The following is a 25136-nucleotide window of genomic DNA, read 5'->3' on the forward strand; positions in this document are numbered from 1 at the left end:
TTCACCATCTTGGTAACTCTTCTCTGAGCTTGCTCCAGTTTGTCTATGTCTTTTTTAAAGTGGGGCGCCCAGAACTGGACACAGTATTCCAGATGAACTCTGACTAAGGAAGAGTAGAGGGGGATATTGACCTCATGTGATCTAGACTGTATGCTTCTCTTAATACATCCCAGAATTGTGTTTGCCTTTTTGGCTGCTGCATCACATTGTTGACTCATGTTCAGTCTATGATCTATTAGTATACCCAAGTCTTTTTCACATGTGCTGCTGCTTAGCTCAATTCCTCCCATTCTGAATGTGCTTGTTTCATTTTTCTTGCGCAGATGTAGGACTTTGCATTTCTCCTTGTTAAATACCATTCTGTTAGTCATCACCCACTGTACAAGCTTTTCTAGATCTTTTTGAATACTCTCTCCCTCTCTTCCCTAGTGTTAGCTATCCCTCCTAGCTTTGTGTCATCAGCAAATTTGATCAGTTTCCCATCAATTTCCTTCTCCAGATCATTTATAAAAATGTTGAACAACACTGGGATTAATGTAGCCTGAACCCGTTGATTTCAGCAGGACCAAACAATCTAATGAGTATAGGGTGCCCGACTCCCCCTTAGCGGCAGATGTTAGGAGTGATAAGGGTCAGGCTGTTGGATTTCAACAAGTCCGAGCCTTCTGCTCTTGAAATGAGCTGCTGCAAAATTGTGTATGGCAGCTGTTTACTAAACTCTCCCAATTGAGAACACATGTACCCTTGCCCAAAACTACCATTTACGTGTATGGGTAGTAGTGGTAGTGGGGGAAGGAGGGGTGCAGAAGGAATAGCCGTCAGCAAATGACAGCGATTTAAGGTGTACGGCCGGCTCTATTACACCCCACCCGATGTTGGAACTCTATGAGCAGTAATTTGGGGTAACGCTACTACCATAACTCTGTACTGGAGGTATACATGTCTGCTTAATACAATGGACATCTCCTGCTAACAACCGCTAATTAGCTGCAATTACAGGAAAACCCCATCCCTTGCTAACAAGCAGATTAAATCTTGTTATCCACTTGACTTGCTCTTATTCTGTAAGCCTCGGCTAGAGAGAAGGAGAGAAGCCTGGTGCGTTTTTTTCATCCTTACTTCTGGCAAAGCCTTCCTTATGGGAATTACATATTGTGTGAAAATGCCAGCGCCCTAGGAGGGGTTTACAGCGATTTTAACCCCGACCACGGCGGATGCTGGACGGCTCCATCATCTCTATGGATACTATATATATCAGCCAGGAAAACAGATTCATCTGCGTGCCAGATGTCCCTTCCCCGCGCCTGCCGGGTTCCTACAAGTCTCACATTACATCGGGAAGGACTTTTCATGTTTTACCTTTTCAGACCCAGCGACGTCCCCATCAGGGTCGTATTCAGGAGGTACGCAGAAGGCATCGTAAGGCTCTACAGAAAGGGGAAATAGACAAGGTGAAAGAAAAAAAAAAGTTTGGAGTGAAAACCTAAACAGATTTCCACTTAACCCCTTAAAAGACCAGACACTTTTTTAGCAATTTTATGCATGTGTTGGTTTTATTGCCCGATTTATTTTTCCTTTGGCTGTCAAAACAATTTTAATTGCTTTTTTTGTGACATATGGCTATTTTAAAAAAAAAAAACAAAACAAAAAAAACAAACATTTTTTCACTTTTTTTTGGCCATGTTACTGGGAAAAACATCCCCCCAATGTGACGTTAGTCACTAACCAAGCTGGACTGGAGTCTGCTAAAACTATGTAGCTCTGACAAGCCAGGGGTCCCTGGTGATCATGTGATCATAGAGTCCCATGCAGTCACGGGCACAGCCGCTTCCTGTGCTATCTACATAGTGATCGTTGGGTACTAAGCAGCCTGTGAGAGACAAGGCAGAAGCTGTTAAAGATTGCAGAAGCTTTAATTCTGCACCACATTTTTACAATGGCACAGGATTAAAGTCCAGGACCAAGCACTGTATACTTACTGCGCTTGGTCCTTAATGGGTTAAACTATTCTACCAGAAGTGATAGGTCTTTGTTTGGCCTTACATAGTATGTTAACGTTTTAAATATGCACTAAACTACCTTAGATATATATGTCCATCCAGTTCAGCCTATTAACCCCCAATGTTGATCCAGAGGAAGGCAAAAAAAAAAAACTCCAATGAGGTAGAAGCCTATTATCCCCATTGAAGGGAAAAAATTCCTTCCTGACTCCACTATGGCAATCAGAATAATCTCAGGATCATCGACCCTTCTGAAGTATTAATGACATGAATTCTTAAAGGAATCTTCCAGTTTCAGGACAAATTAGGCTATGCCTTGCGCTAGGATTGGCCACGGGTAAGCATGTGAGCAGAGCTAAGGGAAAAAAAAATAAAATTACAGAGTTGTTACTACTGTATTGTGCACTGGTAATCCTAACACTACTAATTAACTATGGATGATTAGCTTGTCTAAAGATGGTGGTGGCCGTCTCGGCCACCCGAAAGAGAGGCCCCGAGCTGTCGATACAAAAGGACAACTGACAAAATCAACTATAGGTAATATATCCCCCCCTGCACCCTTCGGCCCCAAAGAATAATTTTGTCCCAAAACCGAAGGGTCGCCTTAATATTTCAGATTCTAAATGCAGCCCATCTGCTACTGTGCCCACTTGACACTTTCCTGTTTCTGGCTTGGATAAGGTCAATTGATGAAATTTATTAACATATTCAAGCCAGTGGATGTAAATGGACCTGCACATGGCGAGAGAAGACTGGTGAAGAATGCAGCTTCCTCTTCATGTGGAGGCTTTTTAGCCCAAAGAAGGGCTCTAGAAGAGCTAGGAACCCACCCATTAAGGTTCGTCTGGGCGTGGCAGATGGGCTCGCATAATTTGATCAACTTGTGTGCCAAGAACGTTGCATTTTTTATGCAGTTAGTCTAAATAACATTTGTGCAATTCATTTTACCAAAGCAGAATACAAAATTAAAGCTGTGCTATGATTGGTTGCTTCGGGCAACTAAGAGTTTTATAAACTTTCCATCCACATGTTCAGGGAGTTAAACTGCAACAAGATATCTCTGGCACCAGCTGATGTCACGGGGTACAAAAAAAAAAAAAAACGGGCACAAAAGCGTCCCAAACATTTTTTTTGGGACAGAGCTGTGTAAGGGCTTGTTTTTTGCATGAAGAGTTGAAGTTTGGTTTTATTGGTACCATTTTAGGGTACACATATGACCTTTTGATCACTTTTAAAATCGCCTGTTTGAGAGGTGGGGGAAAAAACAAAACAAAAAAAAAACACGACAGCTTTTGGCTCCATTTTTATTTTTCTACAATGCAGTGCCGTCATCACTATTTGTAGGTGCCTCTCAGCGATCAACAGGGGTATCAGCGTCCCCACTAATATATACAAGTCTACGTCATATGTTTTTAACCCCTTAAGGACCAGACACTTTAGGGATTTTAGCCATGTGGTGGTTTTACTGCCCAATTTTTTTTCCTTCAGCTACTGAGTTTTTTTCCCCAGTGACACACATTTTTTTAAATATCTTTTTCACTGACTTCTTTTTCTGTTTTTTTTTTATTTTATTGGGGATAAAAAGCATTTTTTTAACATTTATAGGTTTTTTTTTGCAAAAATAAAGTATGGAAATGGGTTCCTCATATTGTTGGAGGTTTTGATATATAATATGTATGGCTGTGGATTGCAGGGCGCATACGGCGACAGTTTTAGTTGGGTCTTTTTCTTTTTTTCTGTAATTTTTTTTTACTTCTTTTGTAATTTTTTTTCTTGTGTCCCCTATGACACCATATAAGACCTCTGGTGGACACTCGCATGGATTTTTTTTATTTGACACTTTCCCACTGTAGCTGGGGCATCCATAGGGGCCCCAATTACATGGAAAACATCCTCTGTAGTAACAATACAATGAATTGAATAGTCACTGGCAGAGCTGATCAGGGTTTGCTAGAACCACACAGCTCTGTTGTGCTAGGGGATCTCGGCAATCACGTGATCGCCGGCTTGCATAGTGGAAGAAACACTTCCACTTTCACTTCTTAGTACATAGTGCTCATTCAGCACTGTGTACCTGAGAAAGGATAAGGCCGAAGTGGTTAAAAACCGCTTCTCCCTTAATCCCGGGTTTCGGCTGTGACTAACAGCTGACAACCCGACCTTCTCCTGCTTGATTGAAGGAGCATAGGCTTTAATCTCACACCATACTTTTGCGATCGGGCGGGATTAAAAGCCCAGGACCAAGCCCTGAAACTCGCAGTGTTTGGTTCTTAAGGGGTTAAAAGGCTTTGCGCCATTTTGAGGAACGCAGCGTGCGTTACACTAGCGTGCATAAATAGTAAGCTAAATACAGTCATAGCCGTGTCTCTAGTTATCTTGGTATTTTTAGGGCATCTCAATACTCTCACGTTAGTAAGGCTCAGAGTCTGACGAGCATCTACCTCCTCCGGGGAAATCGCTGTTTTAATTTGCAATTCTCATACAAACACTTATTATACATACGGTTACAAAAGAGGAAAAACAGACGCCGGGCGAGTCAGCATGTAATGAGGTTATTTAGCTCCACTTTCATGTGCGGCACAACAACACGTAATAAGCTCCCACTTTCATGAGTCACTTTACCTTCATTCTGATGACTAACAAAGAGAACTTCTCCCCGGCGGTCAATGAACACCGATTCAAGACATAGAATGGCTGCAAAACAAGAACACACACAACATCAGCTTCACAGATACGACAACCAATTTCTGCTTAACCCTTAAAAGGACCAAGGCTAAACAAACAGATTTACTGGAAAAGGTAGCCGATTAGTGGTTGCATTACACCGAGGACACCGGCCTCTAAGGCTGTTGACCCGATGTCACCTTGTCGAATTGACAGAAGCCATCATCACTGCTGAATTCTGCCAATCCTGATATTTCAGCTTGATGGCTCTTGGCTTCTAACTTGGGTTCTGTTTTATTGTCAAAAGGGGTTTTGCCACATTTTACTATCAATTACCTATCCTCAGGATAGGTCATCAATAGTAGATCGGCGGGAATCCGTACCGATCAGTTGATCACCCAGAATGCGGGCAGTGAGGCAGGACATATGAATCAGTGGTCAGGGCTGGAAGTGCACACCGACGGCTTCACTCCTATTGAGATGTCCGCATTGGTTGTCAAGGCCAAAAGTGTAATAGACAGCTTCAGTCCCATCGTAGCCATCTATTACACCTCTGTCCCTGACCACCGATGTGGCCGTACGGCCCACTGTCAGTCCAGACGATCAACAGATCGGCGGGGATCCTGAGTGGTGGATCTCTACTAATCAAATATTGATGACTTATCCCGAGGCTAGGACATCAATAGTAAAAAGTCAAAACCCCTTTAACATATTACTATTGTTATAATGTACTCCAGTAGTGTACATATAAAAGAGGACCCCTCAGCAAAGATCAAAATGGGCTCCTTATTAAAGTGCTGGATTTTAGCACTCAGGACAGAAGGGTCTAATGTAGGTTTTCTCTTACACTCCCTTTTCAATGACCCTTAAAACGATTTCCAACCTTCTTTCTCCAGAGAACTTTCTTGAAAACAAGAAGTCCTGCACTAGCAACTAGAGATGAGCGAGCGTACTCGGTTCGGGTGTTTTTGGACCCGAGCACCGCTTTTTCCGAGTAACTGACTACTCGGACGAAAAGATTCAGGGGGCGCCGGGGGTTGCAGAGGGGAGTGGGGGGGGGGGGGGAGCTCCCCCTGTTCCCCACTGCTACCCCCCGCTCCACCACGCCACCCGCCGAATCTTTTCGTCCAAGTAGTCAGTTACTCGGAAAAAGCGGTGCTCGGGTCCAAAAACACCCGAACCGAGTACGTTCGCTCATCTCTACTAGTAACCCATCTGAAGGCTGGGTGAACCAAACATCGCTGGAACACCCTTTTTAGGAGACCCATAGCAGCCACACGGTCTGTCTCTGTCCTCTTTCTATATGTACGCTACTGGAGTACATTATAACACATAATTGTTGAAAAGGGTTTTGACTTTTTACTATTGATGGTGTAGACCCCATTTACACTGACCAATCGCTCAAAAGCCACTCAAACGATAGTTTGAGTGACAGTTTTGAGCAATCATCTTTGCATAGTCTATAGTAGCTAATTAGCTACTATAGAGCTATGCACCCGGAGTGAGACACCGCCGTGGCCACTAATAGAATACAGCTGTTCTGCACAAGCAAACAGCTGTATTGTTCTGCAGGCTTACAGCCCGTGCCCCGCTGTGAATTCACAGCAGGACACAGGCACAGAGAATCTTATCAGCGCAGTCTGCTGTGATAACAGCCGGCTGTGTTGATAACAGTCGATCGCTCAATTCAAGAAAACTTGAAGTGAGCGATCAACGACTTGTGCACGAAAAAAAACCTGTGCAATGTCAGTGCATTTAGACGCAACGAGAATCGCTCAAAAAGACTGCTTTGAGCGATTCCCATTGTGTCTAACTGGGCCTTTAGCCTCGGGATCTGCAGTGAGATTTTTTTTTTTTTTTAACTAGAAGGTTGATTGGCGGTGACTCCGGAGAGGAGTCAGATCATTTGCATTAAAACCACATGCTAAATAGTTAATTACAATGGTGATTTTTTTTTAATATACATTTTTAATTGAAATGTATGGCAATAATAATAAAAAAAAAATTATATATATATATATATAAAAAAAATTTTTTTTTAATTGTGATATTATATAATAAAAGGTTTTAGTTTTCATTGCCGCAGCTGCACTCACTGGACATCCTCATGTTTTTGATGTACAGGCGTGAGATAAGACAATACAGCATAGTGGTTCTGCCAAACAGTGCACAATGGTTTCCACACAGCTCAGAACCAGACTCATGTTCTGATGTAGGCAATTACATCAAAATGACCCTGTCATCTGCCAGCAAGAAGAGACTTTTGTTGAAGCGGCACAAGCAGCCTCTGTCAGCATTTTACTGCCGGCCAGAAGTAATGAGGGTCTTGTTCTGTGCCCGGGTCATGTTCCTGGGCAACGTAAGGGATGACGGCATTCTACACACAGGACCAGACTATTACAGGGCTGGGAGGTTCATCGCGCTTTGCAGGAACACACACAAAAGCCCAAGACACACAAGCAATTTTTGATGCAGTTTTTTTTTAGCTGGAGCCTGGAGCGAATTCAAAAAGAATCGTGAAATATAAAAAGGGGAAAAAAAAGTTAAACTTCTGCTTCCTGCTGGATCCACTTCTGGCTTCGGCTCAGAAAACTGCATGTGTGTGTTCCCACCCTAAAGACTTAGTCATACTGTATATCCCACTAAGCTTTCAAGTGCTTTTAAATGGCGTTTTAGGGGCTTTACATCTAAAATACATGTTTTTCTGGCGTATATCAAGTCCTACACAGAAGACTTTAGGAAACTTATAATGTTTTGCAAAGGAAGCCAAAAAGGAACAAAACCGGTATGCAGTGCGCTTTATACTGCACTATAAACTTTAGCTCCTTAAGGCTGGGTTCTCACAGGGCGGATTCTCGGCGGAAAGCTCGCGGTTTGGCCTCAGCGAAAAACCACGAGATTTCCGCCGGGAGAACCGCCGCTGCAAAACCCACGGCGGCTTGAAGCGGCCCGGCCGCTCACTCTTCCACTGCGGCCGGTGCTCCCATAGAGGAGAGCGCGGCCTCAGCGGGAAAAAAAAAAATGAACATACTGCAGCCGGCAAATCCGCGCCGCCACAGTGTATTTGCTGTCCCGTGTGGACGGGATTTCTGAGAAATCTCGTCCACATGGCTGGGTAATCCCGGGATTAGCGGCCGCATGCGGGTTTGCCGCGGCAAAATTCCGCACGGAATTTCCGCGGCAAATCCGCCCTGTGTGAACCCAGCCTAAAGGGAATCTGTCACCATGTTCTTGCAGTCCTCACCAAGAGCACATTAAGGTAGTGCCCATAACACTGATTACGGTGATATATCTGCTGTATGTATCTGTGCAGTAGTTTAGGAGAAACTTGAATTTTACTGCTAGCAGCCACAGAACTAGTCCTGCATATTAATAAGCTGCAGAGTAGCCACACCCACCCCAACCTCCAGCCAATGATCAGCTGCTCTCTCTATGCACAGTAAAAGGCAGCAGCCAATCAGTGGCTGGAAGGCAGGGTGGGTGGAACTAGCCTACAGCTCATGAATGTCCAGGATTACTTTAAAATAGTCCTTTATACATCTGCTGCTACTGATAAATTATAAAAAGTACTGCACAGAAACACATAGGAGACTTATCACCGTAATCAGCATGACCGTCACTGAGTAATGCTGAAAAACTTAAATATTTAAGAGGAGTAAAACAATAAAAAAGGCACTTTAGCCATCTTTGGGTTATATTGTTTTTACTGCGTACACTGCGGCAATTATTACACAATGCTTTTATTCTGCTGGTCAATAGGATTATGGCAATAGCAAACTTTTTTGCTACACTACTTTAAAAAGAAAAAAAAAAAAACTTTAAGAAGAAAATAAATAAATAATTCTGCCAACGTCTTCTGACCGCCATAACTTCATCTTTCCATCAATGAGGTTGCGCTCACACTGGGTTTTTGGTAGGACAACCCATTGTTTCTACTGTTGCCATTCTGGAGTGTAAACAAGTTTTTGATCGGTTTTTAATTTAAAAAAACAAAAAAAAAACAAAGAAAAAACACATTCTGAAGTAGTTTTTTTTTGTTATTCTGAAGATGCTCACTGGGTGGGATAATATAACTTGTCATTTTGATAGATCAGACTTTTATGGATGCTGCAATACCAAATATTTTTTCAATTCTAAATACTTATTGTCCCAATAGGGGCCTTGAACTCACAATTGTTTGATGGTATTTCTGCCAGCATTGCATTAGGCCATGCCACAGGCCTGTCTTAATATAAATAGTAACAGTGTTTAAAGCTGAAAAAAAGACCTATATCCATCCAGTTCAGCCTATTAACCATGCCCCTCCCATCCTTATCCCCGGTTGATCCAGAGGAAGGCAAAAAAAAAAAAAACAATTCATGAAAGGTAGAGGTCAAATTTTCCTAATTTAGGGGAAAAATATTTCTTCCCGACTCCAATCTGGCAGAATAATCCCCGGATCACCAACTCTTCTGAAGTAATCAGTGATTATAATTTATAATATTGTATCGCCCAAAAAAGGCGTCCAGGCTCTTCTTGTACTCTTTTAGTGAGTTCTCCTTCACCACGTCCTCAGGCAGAGAGTTCCCTAGTCTCACTGCTCTTACAGTAAAGAACCACCTTCTATGTTCATGTAGAAACCTTCTTTCCTCTAGCTGTAGAGGCCGCCCCCTTGTTACAGCTACAGTCCTGGGTATAAACAGATGATGGTGGAGATCTCTGTATTGTCACCTGATATATTTATACATAGTTATTAGGTCGCCCCACGGCCGTCTTTTTTCTAAAGTGAAGAACCTCAATTTTGATGACCTCTCTCGGTATTGTAGTCCGCCCATTCCATTTATTAACTTTAGTTGGCTGCCTTTGTACCCGTTCAAGCTCTGATATGTCCTTCTTGAGTACCGGTGCCCAAAACGGTCTACAATATTCCATGTGTGGTCTGACCAGTGACTTGTAAAGAGGAAGAACAATGTTCTTGTCATGCGCCCCTAGACCTCTTTTAGTGCACCCCATGATTCCTATTTGCCTTGGCAGCAGCTGCCTGACACTGGTTGCTCCAGTTAATTTTACAGTTAACTAAAATCCCCAAGTCCTTTTCCATGTCAGTGTTCCCCAGTGGTTTCCCATGTAGTGTGTAATGATGACATGTATTTCCTCTGGCCATGTGCATAACCTTACATTTATCAGTGTTACACCTCACTTGCCATTTTCAGCCCAAGCCTCCGGCTTATCCAGATCTGTTTGCAGCCATATATACACTGTCCTCTCATATTAATTGCAATGTCCCCTCAATGTTATTAAAAAATTAGGCAAAAGTACAGGGTAGCTCTGGGGGCCCTCAAAACGCCTCAGCTGTCATGACAACCAAATGAACCTCATAATCTCATTGTGGTGGGAAGCGTTCGGGACCCCCAAGCTCCTATTAGGGAATTTGTACTGATTACAGCTGTTTTGCAGGCGGGTGTCAGTTGGCAAAACCAGCTGGAACCCGCTGTGCCTCAGAGTTCTGCATCAAAATTTGTGTCAGATCTGCATGTGTATTTAGTACCCATACACACGTGGCATCCCTACATGGAAATCATGCCAAGAAGTGACCCGTCTATTCTTTTTGTCCACGCAACGTGGATTTCAGAATCCGTGTGCAGAAAAAGTCTCATCATATCAATCACAGCATTCAAGAGAAGGCCACAATGCTGCAGATTGCACTGTGGTGCCCTAGTCTACATTGCTACTTCAGCATGGATACGTGATCACTCCCTAAAGAAATCTATGGCCGTTACTGAAATATGTAGTGGCAATGGTTACCATGATCAGAAAACTAGGAAGGTAGTCAAAGAAGCGGCTTAACCATCTTTGTACAGGATTGGATGGTCGCTTTAAGCCAAAAAAAAAACAAAACAAAAAAAAAAAAAACACACAATTTTGGTCTTCACCATCCACAAAACATTGTTTCAATAGCCTTCTAGCTTGCGCAGGCGATCTTTAACCAACTACAGATGGATCTCAGCGGCTTTGTCCTTACATTCCTGCCATGCACACCATTGTTGTTCACTGTCCTCCCGATTGTGGACTCAAACATTAACATTAGCTAATGTGAGAAGGGACTTTAATTGCTTGAAGGTTACCTTGGGCTCCTTTCTGACCTAGAGGACTACCATACACCTTGCTCTTGGCATGCTTTTTGCTGGTCAACCACTCTTGGGAAGGGTAAAAATGGCCTCGAATTTCCTGTATTTGTACATGATCTGACTGTGGATTGGTAGAGTCCAAACATTTTAGAGATGGTTTTGATTGAAAAAAAAAAAAAAAAAATCAATTTCATCCTTCAAATTAGCTGCTTATTCTAAAGGTTCACATACTTTATAAACCCCTTAGACATATAATATTGGATTATTTTCCTCAAATAAATGACCAAGTCAATATAAATTATTTTTGACTCATTTGTCTGACTTGATTCGCCATTTACTTTTGGAACAATGCGAGTTTAAAAATTTATGTAGTTTTAGGTCAAACATAAGCAGAAGTATAAAAAATTCTGAGGGGTTTACAAACTTTGAAGCACCACTGTATATGGCATATTCAACAATATGGCTGAGCCTTTACCTGGATAATCCACATAGGTCTGTAGAGTATGTAAACATTCAGAGCACAGGGCCCACAGCTCATCTTCTTGTAAGGGCTTTCCATAGTTTAACAAAACTTCTTTCAATGAAACCCACTATAAAGAGACAAGAGAGGTTAGGGGTTATGGGACTCAGTAAGCGATGCATTAGTACAGCTCCACCATTCATCGTTTTTGCTAGATTTTCATGGAACAGTGAATCAAAGAATTTATACAATCAAGTGGTCTCGTGACACTCCAAGCTGTTGGTAAACTACAACTCCCAGCAGAACAGCTGGCTGGGGCAGTAGTCCTAGTTCAACATGTAGATTTCAGAAAGATATTGGTCGGGAAATCGTGTTAAAGGGGTTCTAGAGCTTTGGAGTTTACTGCACACATTTGGACCATGAGAGTCAATACAGACCTTCACCAATTATTTTCTCTACAAAGTCAAAAATTAACATTTAAAAAGTGCCCTTTCACCCAAAAGCAATAAATGCCTATCCACTGGATAGATAACTGCTAGATTGGTGGGGTCTACCTGATGGGATCCCCACTGGTACTCCGATGCTCCCAGCAGGAGGACCACTTCTAGATGGGGTTTGAATGGAACAATGGTTAAGCATGAACCCTGGCACTCTATTCAAAGCATATGGGACAGACTAACAGCCAAGTGTGGAGTAGCATGAAAAGTTTTACATCCTAGTTGTGGCGATGAGTAGGGAGAGGATGAAGCTACTCGGGACATTAGGAAGATGGAAGCCCAATACAGTTGGCTTTCCCCCGATACAACCTCCAATCACCCTAGGGTTGGATACAACCACCTCCCCCCACCTCCTTTCCTTACCCAACAAGGATGTGCCCTCTAATTATCATATTTTTTATTCCTATTAAGGGGATGAGTGTATCAGCAGTTCTACATCTAATCAGTGTCCATTCACATCTGCGTCAGAGATTGCGTTCGGAGCCTCTGGTGCCGATCCAGCAGAACATCTCCAGTAAAATTCAGGTCAGAAGGACAGAAGCCAGATGAACCCAATTAGTCAATGGGGTTTGTTCAGCACCATTCAGTTACAGTATTTTATTGCGCAGCCCAGAAAATAGAGCTGAGCAACAGAAAATATCCTGGAGCCCCCGATACAGATATGAATAGGGCCTCAACTCTTGGATTCATCCGGATGCCTTTTGACTTCATGACTCAAATGGTTACTAACTCCTGAATTACACAGATTTCTGGTCTATTCAGTTCTGGTGAATCCACCATCTTGCCAAAAGTATTAGGACACCTGAGAAAGAGTTAATAGTATTTTTTCCCATATGTTACTACTTGGTGGAGCCTCCTTCGGCCCTAATGACATTGCATACTTTTCGTGGCATACTTTTTACTAACATCTGATACACTTCAAATGGTATTTCCCTCCCTTCATCCTGCATTGGCTTATCTACAATGGTGCAAGGAACATCGTCATTGGACAGTTGGGCAATGGAAGAACATTCTATGGCGTGACAAAGCATACCACACCCCGGTATATCCATCTGATTCGAAGATGGAGTAGAGCATGGGGAACACCTTTAGTGTGAGTGTGTTGTGCCAGCAGTTAAGTACGACAGAGGTTTCGTTATGGTCTTGGCCCGTTGGTTGTAGTGGCAAGAAACAAGAACATGCAGGTGTACCCTGACATTCTAGATAATAATGTGTTGTTGACAGTCTGACAATATTCTGGGAATGGTCGGCCATACTTCCAACAAGACAATCCGCCTTGTCAAAAATCCAACGCGGTTTTTCATTGGTTTGAGGATGCCCCACGATTGGACTGGCTGAGTCCCGACCTGATCCCTACTGAATATCTTTGAGGTTGGGAAACATGAACTGCATCCATCTTCTTTGAGAGAACTTGTCAGATGATTGCAGGAGGAATGGAGGGAAATACCAGCTGAAGTGTATCAGACGTTCGTAGAAAGTATATCATTGAGAGTATCCGATGTCATTAGGGCCAAAGGAGCCCCACTAAGTATTAACCTATGGAAATAAATACTACTTTTGATTCTTGCTCGGGTCCAACTACTTGGTAGGATAGCGTATGTATTGTGCATTGACATAAGGGACATGTACAAACTCTGCCCATCCTTAACGTTTATTTTTAAGTATTGTTTGTCTCAGGCTCCTCTTGGCTTAGACTTTTAGCCACAAACTATAAATTTGTATACTTCTCTTTCATAAAATGCTTTGATGCAAAACTGCCTGAAGGCGCCAAGCGCCGGGTGCCATTTTTAAAAAAATGCACCAAGTGATTACCTTCACAAAATGTATGGGTGGAATAAGATTTTTTTCATTCTATTTTATAATTTCAGGTTTATATTTGCGTTTGTCAAGAGTGTGAAAATTGCCCTGAGGGCGAAAGGGTTAATTTAACGTGAAATTACTGTAGCCGAACCGGTCCTGCTGTTGTGCATATGTCCTGTCTTTTATACATAACTCTCCAAGTAGCTTTGATGCCTACAACTCCTGAAGATGATGGGACCGCAGCATACTTTGTGGGTATTGGCGGAAGTTCAAAGTCAGATTAAACGAAGTGTTAGATTTGTAGAAAATAAAGTTTTACTATGTAAACTTGTACAAAACACCAGTAAGGGAACATTCACAATTTCTGGGATTAAAAAAAGCCCTTCCAGACAGGATCAGGGTTGCTTCTGCAGTATGTGCATGGCTTTCTGCAAAACCCTCTTCAGATAAATGAAAATGCTGCAATAAATCTGCTCTGTGTGAATGTACCCCAAAACCGCAGCTGAAAAGTAGATGAGCAGCGATATGCAGGGAAGAGCTCAGCTGCAAAACTGCTCGCATGTCAGACCCCCAAGGCTGGGGTTACAAGGGGTGGAAATGCTTCAGAGTTTCCGTGCGGATCCTCCGCACTGAAATTCTGCATGCATTTTTAAAACTGAGACTAAGCAGCAAAGTGGACGAAATTTGCAAAAATCTCGATCGCACGCTGCGGACAAGCCGCTTGGAAACTGACATGCGGCATGGAATTCAAATTTGCGACATGTCAATTTCAGCGCAGTTTCCGCTGCGAACTCTTTTCTCTCTATGGGGAGAGATTTACGCGGCAGAATATAGGCTAAAAAAACGCTTCAAACCCCGTGCTATCTGGCGTGTGTTTTGAAACAGCCTTTCCACTGGGGAAATCTTGCAGAATTTCTGCACGGTCCCGCTGCAGACATCCCGCACGATTTCTGTCCTGTGTGACCATAGCCTAAGTGTTGAGAATAAGGGATATAGTTCTCACCATGTTCTAGATCAAGGGTGTCCAACCAACAGCTTAGAATGGCCATGAATGCGGCCCAAAGGTGAGGGTGGCCCGCGCAAGCTAAATCTGGAGAAGGCGGGGCCATAGGCAATACCTGGCAGCGTCAGGTTATGCGTTTCCACTGACGCATAGGCTCGTACAGTGAGGCGGCACTTGCAGCTCTGTGACTGTCTGACCGGGTCTAGAATGCCACAGAGATTCTCCTTCCTGTCCTCCAGAGTCCTGACCGCTCCTATCCAGTATTGAAATGAGGAAGAGAGACGGTGATCTCATCTTGGCCAAGTGATGCTGCGAGTTCCTCCCCTGGTGGCAGAAATGGGCCCGTGGTTGCAAACTGCATGGCAGCCTGGACAGGCAAGACCTCCAATCCACATGGCCTGGCAAGGGCAGTGGGGGTTATTTGGAGGACAATGGGATGGGGGGGGGGGGGGGGGGGATTCTGGAAGAAGATGATGAGGGATTGTTTAGCATTTGTGTATTTAATGTATAGCCCAAAACAACTTCTTCCAGTGTGACCCACAGATAGCAAAAGGCTGGACCCCCCTGCTCCAGAGCCTTACGGGACACTTCTGTATTGTTCTTCCCCTGTAAGGATATCCATTACAGTCCCTTATTTATGCAGATAATGTACAAGCCCCACTATTGTCTAACAAGAAACGGGGGGGAATGTCACGGTGATATCATTGCGTCTTTCAATGTACTTCTGTCCTTGCTGTTCATATTATGGAACATATCAGCCGAAACAAGCAATACGTTATAACATGGGTTTACAAGAGCATTTAAAAGGCAACGAAAACAAACGGAAAAAAAATAAAAAGCTCTGTAGGTGGGATACAGTCAGACCGGTTTCATATCTGCGTCGGAACCTCCGGCTGGGGGTTCAATCACAGATCCGGCTCAAAATACTGGAAGAAAAAGCGCTACATGAAGTGCTTTTTCTTTCGTCCAAAAGTTGGGCAGCTGAGGGCGGAACGCGGACTGACTCCATTACAGTCAACAGGGTCCGTCTAGCACTGCTCGGTCCCGTCCAGAGATGGAGCCATTCGGCGGCGGTGTAAAAATTCCCCTTTCCTGCTGCCCAAAGGGAGTAGGAAAGTGAAATCCCCCAACGCGGGTGTGAAACTACCCCAATTCATAATCAGTAGTGTATAACCGAGTCCAGTTTTCAGAATGACACCTTTTACAAGTCATTTCAGAGCGTTCGAGCCCATAGGGACACCATAGAGGGGTAGAGGCCCTGCAGCCCGTCTGCAATGACAGAGTGACTTTAATACGTACCACGTATAGGGACCAGGAACTGAGCATAAAGTGGGTGTCCCTCCTTTAACACGATCTTGGAGGTGTCCCATTCCCAGACTAATGGTGCGTTTACACCAAACGATTTAGTGGCAGGATGCTCAGGTAGTCCGTTGACACATCATTGGCTCATTCAAACGAGAAATCGTTCACATTCGCTGAATAAGTGAATGAGAACAACTGAATGATAGGCCTTTAAACCGAACAATTGTTAAAACGAGTCAACAATGAGTTTTATGCCTGCATAAGGGTGCATTCAGACAAACGTATATCGGCTCGGTTTTCATGCCAAGCCGATAAACGGTGTCCTCATCTGGAGGGGGGTGGGGAGGATGGCAGAGCCAGGAGCAGGAACTGAGCTCCCGCCCCCTCTCTGCCCCCTCTACAGTATTTGCAACGAAAGGAGGTGGGACGGGGGCAGGGCTAAGTTCTGAGAATTAGCCCTGCCCCTGTCCCACCTCTCCCCATTGCAAATAGTGCAGAGGAGCAGAGAGGAGGCACAGAGGGGGCGGGAGCTCAGAGCACTGCTCCTGGCTCTTCCAGGCTTCCCCCCCTGCAGAGAGATGACGTATATCGGCTGGGCGTGACAACACAGCCGATATACGTTCGTCTGAATCCAGCCTAATGGTGTGTTTACACCAAACGATTTAGTGGCAGGATGCTCGGGTAGTCCATTGACACATGGTTGGCTCATTCAAACGAGAAATCATTCACATTCGCTGAATAAGTGAATGAGAACAACGGAATGATAGGCCTTTAAACCGAACAATTGTTAAAACGAGTCAACGATGATTTTTATGCCTGCATAAAATGAATGATGAACGAAAAGTGAACAATTTATTGTTCGTCATTCAACCATTGGCTGCGGTTACACTGAACAATTATAACAAAATGTAAAGGCTATGTCCTGTACACCTTTGCACTTTTTTTTTTTTTTTTTTAAATCAATGTATTTTTGGAAATGAAGACTTTTTGTAATTGGTTTTAATTATAAATTTCTGATTGGTTTGTTTCTAGCTAGCATTGTTTTACAAGTCACTGCAGACTAGAGCAGTGAAATCGGTACCTTGAAAATGACATGATTATTGGAATTCGGGCAATAGGGGTCTTGTATACCTGCTGACAAGGCACAGATCAAGAAATCGCTCACTTGGTAGTTGCTTGGTTTTTAGTTCACCTAGATACCAAGTGACTGTCAGGTTCTGTAAACAGGAGTCACTCAATTATGAGCGACTGCCTGTTTACTGTGAATAGAAGGGGATGGTTGGAACGTTCCCAGGCCCGCTCCAACTCCATACACAGACCAACTATGGCTCCTGTGTAAAAGCACATCAGCGATAGTCGCTGGAATGACTTTCAGATGCTAAAAGGACCTTTAGCAAATTCTGTCAGTCAGCGTAAACTGTCCAACTCCTCCTTTAGCTGGGTCCCCTGTTGTGAACATGCATGCACTGACCTATTACAGAAGCCTGTATGACAGTGTTAGGGCATGGTGGAAAAGATCAGGCAGGCAGGCAGACAGGGTTGTAATTCACTCTTGGTGAATCTTCTGAATTCATCAGCAGTGAGTGAGAACAAACTGTCACTACTCAGAGAGAGCATGGAGAGAGCATGGAGAGATAGCTGTGTAGTACAGAGTGGGTGTGGTTATCCTACACAGCTTTATGGAGGAGGAGAGGGGAGCTAAACTTATGCAGGTTCAGGAGAGATACCTGCTGATCAGCGCTGGGAACATTCCTGAGCCAGAACAGAAACTTGAATGTAAGAGAGCACACAAACCAAGTGTGGAGCTTTCTAAATGCAGGAGAAGGAAATCTCATTGCAAAGAATTGCTGATGGTTCTCCTTCAGCATGCTGTATGAGAATGATCAGCCTTATCAGGAATTCACAGCAGGATACAGCTGAAATTATTTCAGCTGTATCCCACTCCCTGAACACAGGCGGGGTATGAAGAACAGAGAGGTCCAGCTCTGCTCTGCATCCCCCACTTGGAGCGCTCAGCTGTATAACAGCCGGGCCTCCAAGCAGAGAACAGCTGGATGCAGAAGACAAGCAGCCCCCCTTGGCTTCTGCATCTCTCTCTCAGAGCGAAAAAGTGATCGCTCAACGTTTGAGCGATCACCTTGCGCTGAATGCACACAACGGTTATCGCTCAAAAGTCGCTCAAAAGACATCTGTTGAGCAATAATCGTTCCATCTAAGCCAGGCTTTATACATTTACAATGGTTGGACCTCCATTTTTCTGGCACAAATCTTCAAATCTCCTACATAGACAGAGCTAGATTATAAAGTTTCTTTTCTTGCTTGCCTGCCTGTGCAGAGGAGTTGGAGCTGCGTATCAGAGAAACAAAATTTCAATCCTTATAAAAAAAGGTATATGAAATCCAGAATTTCAGGTTTTCTAGGATCACATAATTTGCCCAAGAAGGAAAATGGAATAAAATATTAAAAGAGCAGGTTAACCTCCACTGGCATTCTAGTTCGCCCTTAAGTCCAGTCCTCCCCACATGCTGCTGATGGAAGTTATTATCCGCAGCGGTCATGTGTTATAGATGCAACGTCATCAACCCCTTCAGTGGCAGGTTTAGGATTACCATGTCATGCCTCACAGGGCAGTTTTTTTTAAATGAGTCAACAATGCAATTTAAACCCCGGAAGATTTCAGATGACAGCTCAGCCAGTGCTCTGCACATTTCAGCACAAGAGCTGTCCACAGAAATCTTCCAGGGTTCAACTGCATGGTCAGTGCAGCAAGCCCCAGAGATTTTCCGGGCATGCCACTAAAGGGGTTAAGTGTAACTGTACATTCACAAACCTTATGGTATGTCAAAGAGACGTCAAAAACTTTGATCGGTGGCGGTGAAGTTGCCGACCAAAATCGCTAGAGAGAAGCAGCTTTAAGTGGAGGTGGGCTTACAGACTATTTACCCATCTTCAGCTAGCAAGCAGACAGAGCTCAGCTGAGTTTTCTGCAGCTTCGGTTTCTAGAACAAGCAGCAGAAATACTTAGCCAAGTGCCAACTATGCTCTTTAACCCCTTAAGGACACAGCCTTTTTTTTCCCTCCCCACGTAGAAATAAAAATTATAACTCTTTTATCCATCAATGCAGCTGTCTGAGGGCTTGTTTTTTTGCAGGACTAGTTACGGGTTGTATTTTTCAGTGATGCTATGTAATTTACTACATAATGTACAAAAAAAAAAATGTAAAAAAAAGAAATTCTAAGTGGCATGAAAAATAAAATAACTAACTATTGTCATCTTGGGGCTCATAGTTGTGCGAGGGCTCATTTTTTTGTGGGACGTCCTGTAGTTTCTAGTACATATGACTTTATTGCTTTTTATTACATTGTTTTCTTGGAGACAGGGTATAAACAAAAAAGAGCACAATTAGTATAATTTAGTCCCCATAGGGGACATGAACTTGTGATGGTCTCCTCACTCCTGCAGTATGAAGTAATGCCATACCAGGCATGGCTTGATAGGCACTCTGCAGTGGTAACCCTGGGGGCTTTCAGAAAGCCCCTGGCTGACTCGGCAACTGAACAGCACCCCGCAATCTCATTACGGGAGACCGCTCGGGACCCCCGAACATTTGAATGCCACTTAAAGAATTAATGGCGACATTTAAATGGTTAAGAGCTGCAATCAGTGGCACTGCTGATCGGAGTTGTTGCAGGCAGGTGTCAGCCTACCTGCCGATCCGACCAAAGACCGTGCAACGCAGCATGGGAAGTAAGGGCAAGACAGTGCTCAGGCGAGTGCTTCTGCTACTTCATTCGGTGAGGTCTCAGCACCCCACCTGTCTAAAGTAAAGTTACACTTTAAGGTTACAGGAAGAACATAGCAATTGAAACACAGTAAAAGCTTTCCACAAACTAGCATTAAATTTTCCTGCCAAATTTTCGTTTATCTGCCCCGCAAAAGGATATTTATTTTTACCCGCTGTTCCTCATTCACAGCAGTTGATTCATATCCGTCACTGAAGTCAGGCCGCAGTTCGGGGCTGTTAACGTGTCTTGACATAGATAAACTATCTTCTTGATAAACGGTTGTAGATGCAAACGTTTCCTTGGCTTTACTGTGTTTTATATTTAACCGGATACTGTCCAGAACAGGATCTTCAGAAACGGTATATTTTTTGGAAACGGGGTTTCTATCTGTACAAAGAAAATGCTGGTTTTCTTGTTCAAGAGCCGTAACTAGATTTTCATAAGAAACTTGAGAATGGCACTTAGATTGTCCAAGAGGGGATAAACAGTTTGTGTGGTTTGGCACAAGGAGACTTGACTGGGTTATTTGTTCATCTCCTAAATCTTGGTCTTCACCGCCTTCGATCGGTGATAGACAGCTAGGTACAGATGGCCAACTTTTTAAGGTGACCATTCCTACACCGGGTGGAGACTGAGAAAGAGACCGTCTTTCAACGTTATTAACCAAAGGGGAGGGCTTATTTCTTCTATATCTTTTTAAAGAGAGCTTTGCCATTTCATCTTCAACCTTTGCCCTTTCAAAGCCTTCGGGGGAAGACGACTTGCTCCTCTCCCGTTTATTTTTCTTGAGATGATGTCCAAATGAGATCGGAGAAGAACATGGCTTCTCCAGTTTGAACTCTGTTTCGCGCCATCCATTGTGATGCTCTTCTTCTAGCGCAAAGTCCGAACTGTGGCAGAAACCGGTAGGACTGACAGAGCAGTTTTCGGGTATAGTGGAAATACGGTTAGGTGCCTTCTCAGCTGTGGGAACTTTCATACAATGGTCCTTCTTGTTGATGCCCTTCCATAGACTTTCCCAGCCATCTACATCAAAACATAGAAGTAGATTTTAATTTCGATTACATTCTTGTACAAGGTCTGGTTTTATACATCATTACATGTACTTTATTTCAGGAAACATTACCATACGACAGTGTACAAGATTTACCTTGGAAAGCACTGACAGATTCTATTGAGAGGACTCTTCTGCCAATGGACGAGAGGCTTCGACAAACAGATGAGGAGCAACTAATCTTTTCTTCACATAGAGATATAATGCTCTATAAGGAAGATTATGAGAAATAATGTCATTATGCAGGCTGCATGTGTAAATGTACAGATCAAAACATTTTACATACAGAACGCACCCCCCCCCCCCCCAATACCCCCAAAACAGAATAAAAATATAAAGATTAAAACTCTCAATAGTGCAAACATGAAAAAAAAAAAAAAAAAAGACTTGACTGTTACCATAGCATTAACCCTTTTAATCCACTGTCTGAAGTCTTTAGACATTCTGATTGAAGACTGTACAGCTCCGATGTCAGAAGACATCCGGCCGGGTATTCTTACTGTATATTACTGGCCGCTCTGTTGTCAGGGGCCTCCCCAGCATGTTTCATAATGCAGTACTGGCTCTTGCCAGCAGATGGCACCATTGTATAATAGGAGAAAGAGAAAGCCCCCTAGGAAACCCTTAATCCTAAATTGGATTGCAAAGGGTTAAGGCTGGGTTGACAGCAGCAGTGCTGTCTTCCGTTCAGCTCCTCCGGCCTTAGAGCTGAATAGAAAAAAAATGAAATCCCAGACCGGAACAGCATTGACTGGACCCCAATAATGGAGTTCACCCAGCTTCAAGCATAGGGAGAGAAATTTTCCCAGACAAAATAGATCAGCATGATGCGTTATTTTAAACCAAATTTGTGCCGGAGACTCTGGCCCAAACGTGAACATTGCCCAAGACTGGAAAGAGTTCATCAATATAGACCTAAAGAATGAGTCATAGTGGGCGGGAGAGAGCACCAAGATTCGCAATTTTATATATATATAAAATATACATTTTTTTTTTATTTTTTTTTTTTTTTACTCCAGAAGCTGGTGCATGTGCTTTGATAAAATCCCTCTAAGCAGTTTTTATTGCTCCATGTGTAAAGCCTTGACTAAAATTCGGCCACGTATTTGTTCGTCCACAACTCCTCTGCAGATCTATGGTTACAGACTACAAGCATACCCTGTGTAGTGTGATCTCAAGGTCAAGTTCTTTCCATCTTTCTCCTACCTCTTCCAAGTTGAAGAGAATGTTCTCAGCAATACTGACCACACCTAACTGCTACCGCTGCTAAATAGGACCTGGGGAGTGAGTCAAGCTTAATCATACCTGCGCTGCCAAATACTACTACTGGAAAAGAAAAATAAAATATTATCCACTCGAGCTGTATACTAATGAACTGTCAGCTGTTTGTTGGGGTGTACCTGAACCAGGGAGGCATCCTAGCATCTTGGGTGCAAACCCTCTGCAACCATCCCCCCCTTCTCTTTATTGATGTTCCCAGCGGTCTTCTGAGAATTAAGATTTCGTATGATGCCTTTAGTAGCACAGACCTCAGTGAGAGCTGCAAGCATTTGCAGCTCCCACTTCAAACTGCTGTAGCTCAGGCTAGATTGTAACTAGAACAGCAATTCTAGTCTTGTTTTAAAGCCAAAATTGTTTAGAGACAAACTAGCCTGAGCAACAGCCTTTATTAGCAATAAGAGAAATGCTGTGGCTTCTTGGATGAATAAAACTCTAGACAACTCATCCCTTGTGCTCTTGATTGACAATTCCAGTGGGTCTCTTGCTGGTTAGGATGTAGAATGACACAGGAGAGGGGAAGAATTGTGAAGAGTTTGCTGCTGAGAACTTCATTTTTTCTGGTATCCTAGCAGTATGGCCAGCGACAAAGGTCTGATTATTTTTAATTCCTCAGGACCTATTTAGTGGTGTTAAACGTTTGGTGTGGTCACAACTGCTGACAGATTCCCTTCACCAAAATGTAGGGAAATAATAAACAGGAAGTATTGCAGCAATATCAGACTATGCAGGATTTGCAGTCTGCAACCATGGAGAGACATAAGTCTGCATACCGTGTTTCCCTGAAAATAGGTCCTACCCCGGTTTTCGGGGAAGGCTTGAAATTTAATTCCACACACTCTCCCCCCCCCCCCCCCCGCCGAAAAGAATACTTAGCTAGCCTGCATAAAAATAAAAAATGAAAAGTCAATACGTGGCGTTCCGATGGTCTCCGGCGGTGCTGCGGCAAACTGCAGTGTCCTCCCAGTCTGCCATCTCAGCTTCTTTCTGGTGACGGGGCTTTGAATACCCCGCCGCCAGCAAAGCGAGTGCTGTGATTGGCTAATCGAGTGCCAGCAGCCAATCACAGCCACTCAGTGTCTTGTAATTACAGTCTACAAACTCATTTTTTTTAAATTTTCTTTAACAGTCTTGTATCGCTGTTTCCATACAGAGGCACATCTTCTGTATTTTATAAATTACTCATTGCGTCTCAGGGCAAACACATAGGATTTTTTTTTCTCCTTCTGCCACTGCTATCAGGATCAATCCCTTACCAAGTCTATATTTGGGAATTACAGTTTAAGCAATTCACAAATATTCTTCCTTAAAAGTGTATGTGAAATTTTATAAATGAATTTCTATACAAGTAAGGATCTATATTGTATCTACTGCTGAACAAAATTATAAAAGATGAAAGCAGACATTTATGGCGGAAATCTCCATCTCCACCTAGACAGATGATCCCGGGAATAGGAAGAATTAGGCATGTTGAATTTTACATTTCTGATTCGGACTATGCAAACACATTTAAAGGGGTTGTCCCGCGGCAGCAAGTGGGGTTAAGCACTTCTGTATGGCCATATTAATGCACTTTGTAATATACATCGTGCATTAAATATGAGCCATACAGAAGTTATACACTTACCCCCTCCGGTGCTGGCGTCCTCGTCTCTATGGCGCTGACTAACGCTGTCTTCTGCGCATGCGCAGACCAGCTCTCCGGCGCGAGCACGCCGGAGCGGCCCCATTCAACAGAACAGAAGACCGCACAGCGCAAGCGCATCTAATGGAAGGAGAAGACAGCGTTAGTCGGCGGAGGGGGTAAGTGTATAACTTCTGTATGGCTCATATTTAATGCACAATGTATATTACAAAGTGCATTAATATGGCCATACAGAAGTGTATAACCCCACTTGCTTTCGCGGGACAACCCCTTTAACAATCTCATTGATCAGCGTCAATTGTTGGCAGAAACAGCTGTCAGCTGAAAAAGCATTTGGCCAATAGGGATTGAAGGTGTAAAAGGTAGCACAAAGAGAACCTCCAGTTCAGGGAGAAACTTCTGCTCTGGGACAGGATAGGCAGGAGTATATAGTTCTGTACACTGTGTACTGCTCTATGATTGGCCAGTGCTGATCATATGAGCAGCTCTGGCCAGTGAGAAAACAAGAATAGCACATTGGTAGTCTAACACTACCAATAAACTGTGGGGTTAGATAGTCTTAAAATTGTGTCGGCCATCTTGAATGCCCAAAAAAAAAAAAAAAAAAGGACCTAGAACTGGCAATCAGAGGGCTGTCAGAGAAGAACAATTACATGTCAATATATACCCTGTCCCCTCTGGTCTCAGGCTAGAATTCTCTCCCAGAACCGGAGGGGCGCTTTAACTTTCAGTAGCAGTGGGGAGGGGGGGGGGGGGGGGATGTGTCTGCTTAATCATCCTACCTCAATGTCCGGTCTGTCTGCCGGGTTTTCTTGTTGCATAGAGTCCAGCAAGGAATTTAAATCTTGGCAAAATTCTGTCTCGGAATCTGGGTCGACGACAAATTCTATCGCTGCTTTCAGTGTTGCACCCAGAGAATATATGTGTCCCTGCAAAAGTATATATGAACAGAGGAAATAAGTTCAAATACATGGGGATTTTTACTTTAGCTTTTAAAAAAAATAATCAAGAAATGGTATGCTAGAGAATACATTAGGTTGTCAAGGATTAAAAGGGCTTGTCTAGCTTAAAAAAAAACCATTTAAATATACATTAGTGAACTCCCAGTCTACATTCAGGATTCTTCTCTCTTGGCCTTTCTTATCTTGCATTACACAAATAGCCCATTGATATGAATTGTGTAATACTTTATTTCACCTGTGGTGGCACTGTAGGGAAATTGAACACTTGCTGTTGGGCTCCCCACAGATTACAGCCGATTGCTGAAGGCCTTAGCAAGGGGAAACTCTGTAATCAGCTTATTGAAGCCTTCACCACACACACGTACCTCTATAGTGTTACCAGTCAGATCAAACTCTGGAGGTACAAAGGCCCCTTCAGGATCATCTAGAAGATAAAATGTAACCCAGTTTTATAATTGCTTTACTGAATTCTTTGTAGTCGATATCACTCTTACTGCACAGTTTTCCATGAATCAGATCAAACAGAAAAAGTGACATCGAAAATACATCACAATGAATATTTCATATGAATGAAAATT

The 25136-nt window shown here is 43.3% G+C and overlaps 1 protein-coding gene across 1 annotated transcript in view; it reads right to left on the bottom strand.

The window, feature by feature from the left end:
* The window catches only part of KNDC1 (kinase non-catalytic C-lobe domain containing 1), a 122473-nt gene that overhangs the window by 71327 nt on the left and 26010 nt on the right, over positions 1-25136 (bottom strand). The window contains exons 3-9 of the mRNA XM_066601011.1: positions 24924-24982; positions 24379-24525; positions 20770-20881; positions 19789-20645; positions 11247-11361; positions 4623-4694; positions 1360-1427 (exon numbers count right to left, since the gene is read on the bottom strand). Coding sequence (XP_066457108.1) covers positions 1360-1427; positions 4623-4694; positions 11247-11361; positions 19789-20645; positions 20770-20881; positions 24379-24525; positions 24924-24982 — 1430 coding nt within the window. The remainder of the gene's footprint in view (positions 1-1359; positions 1428-4622; positions 4695-11246; positions 11362-19788; positions 20646-20769; positions 20882-24378; positions 24526-24923; positions 24983-25136) is intronic.

The sequence above is a fragment of the Eleutherodactylus coqui genome, chromosome 4 (assembly GCF_035609145.1).
Source record: "Eleutherodactylus coqui strain aEleCoq1 chromosome 4, aEleCoq1.hap1, whole genome shotgun sequence".
NCBI lineage: Eukaryota > Metazoa > Chordata > Amphibia > Anura > Eleutherodactylidae > Eleutherodactylus > Eleutherodactylus coqui.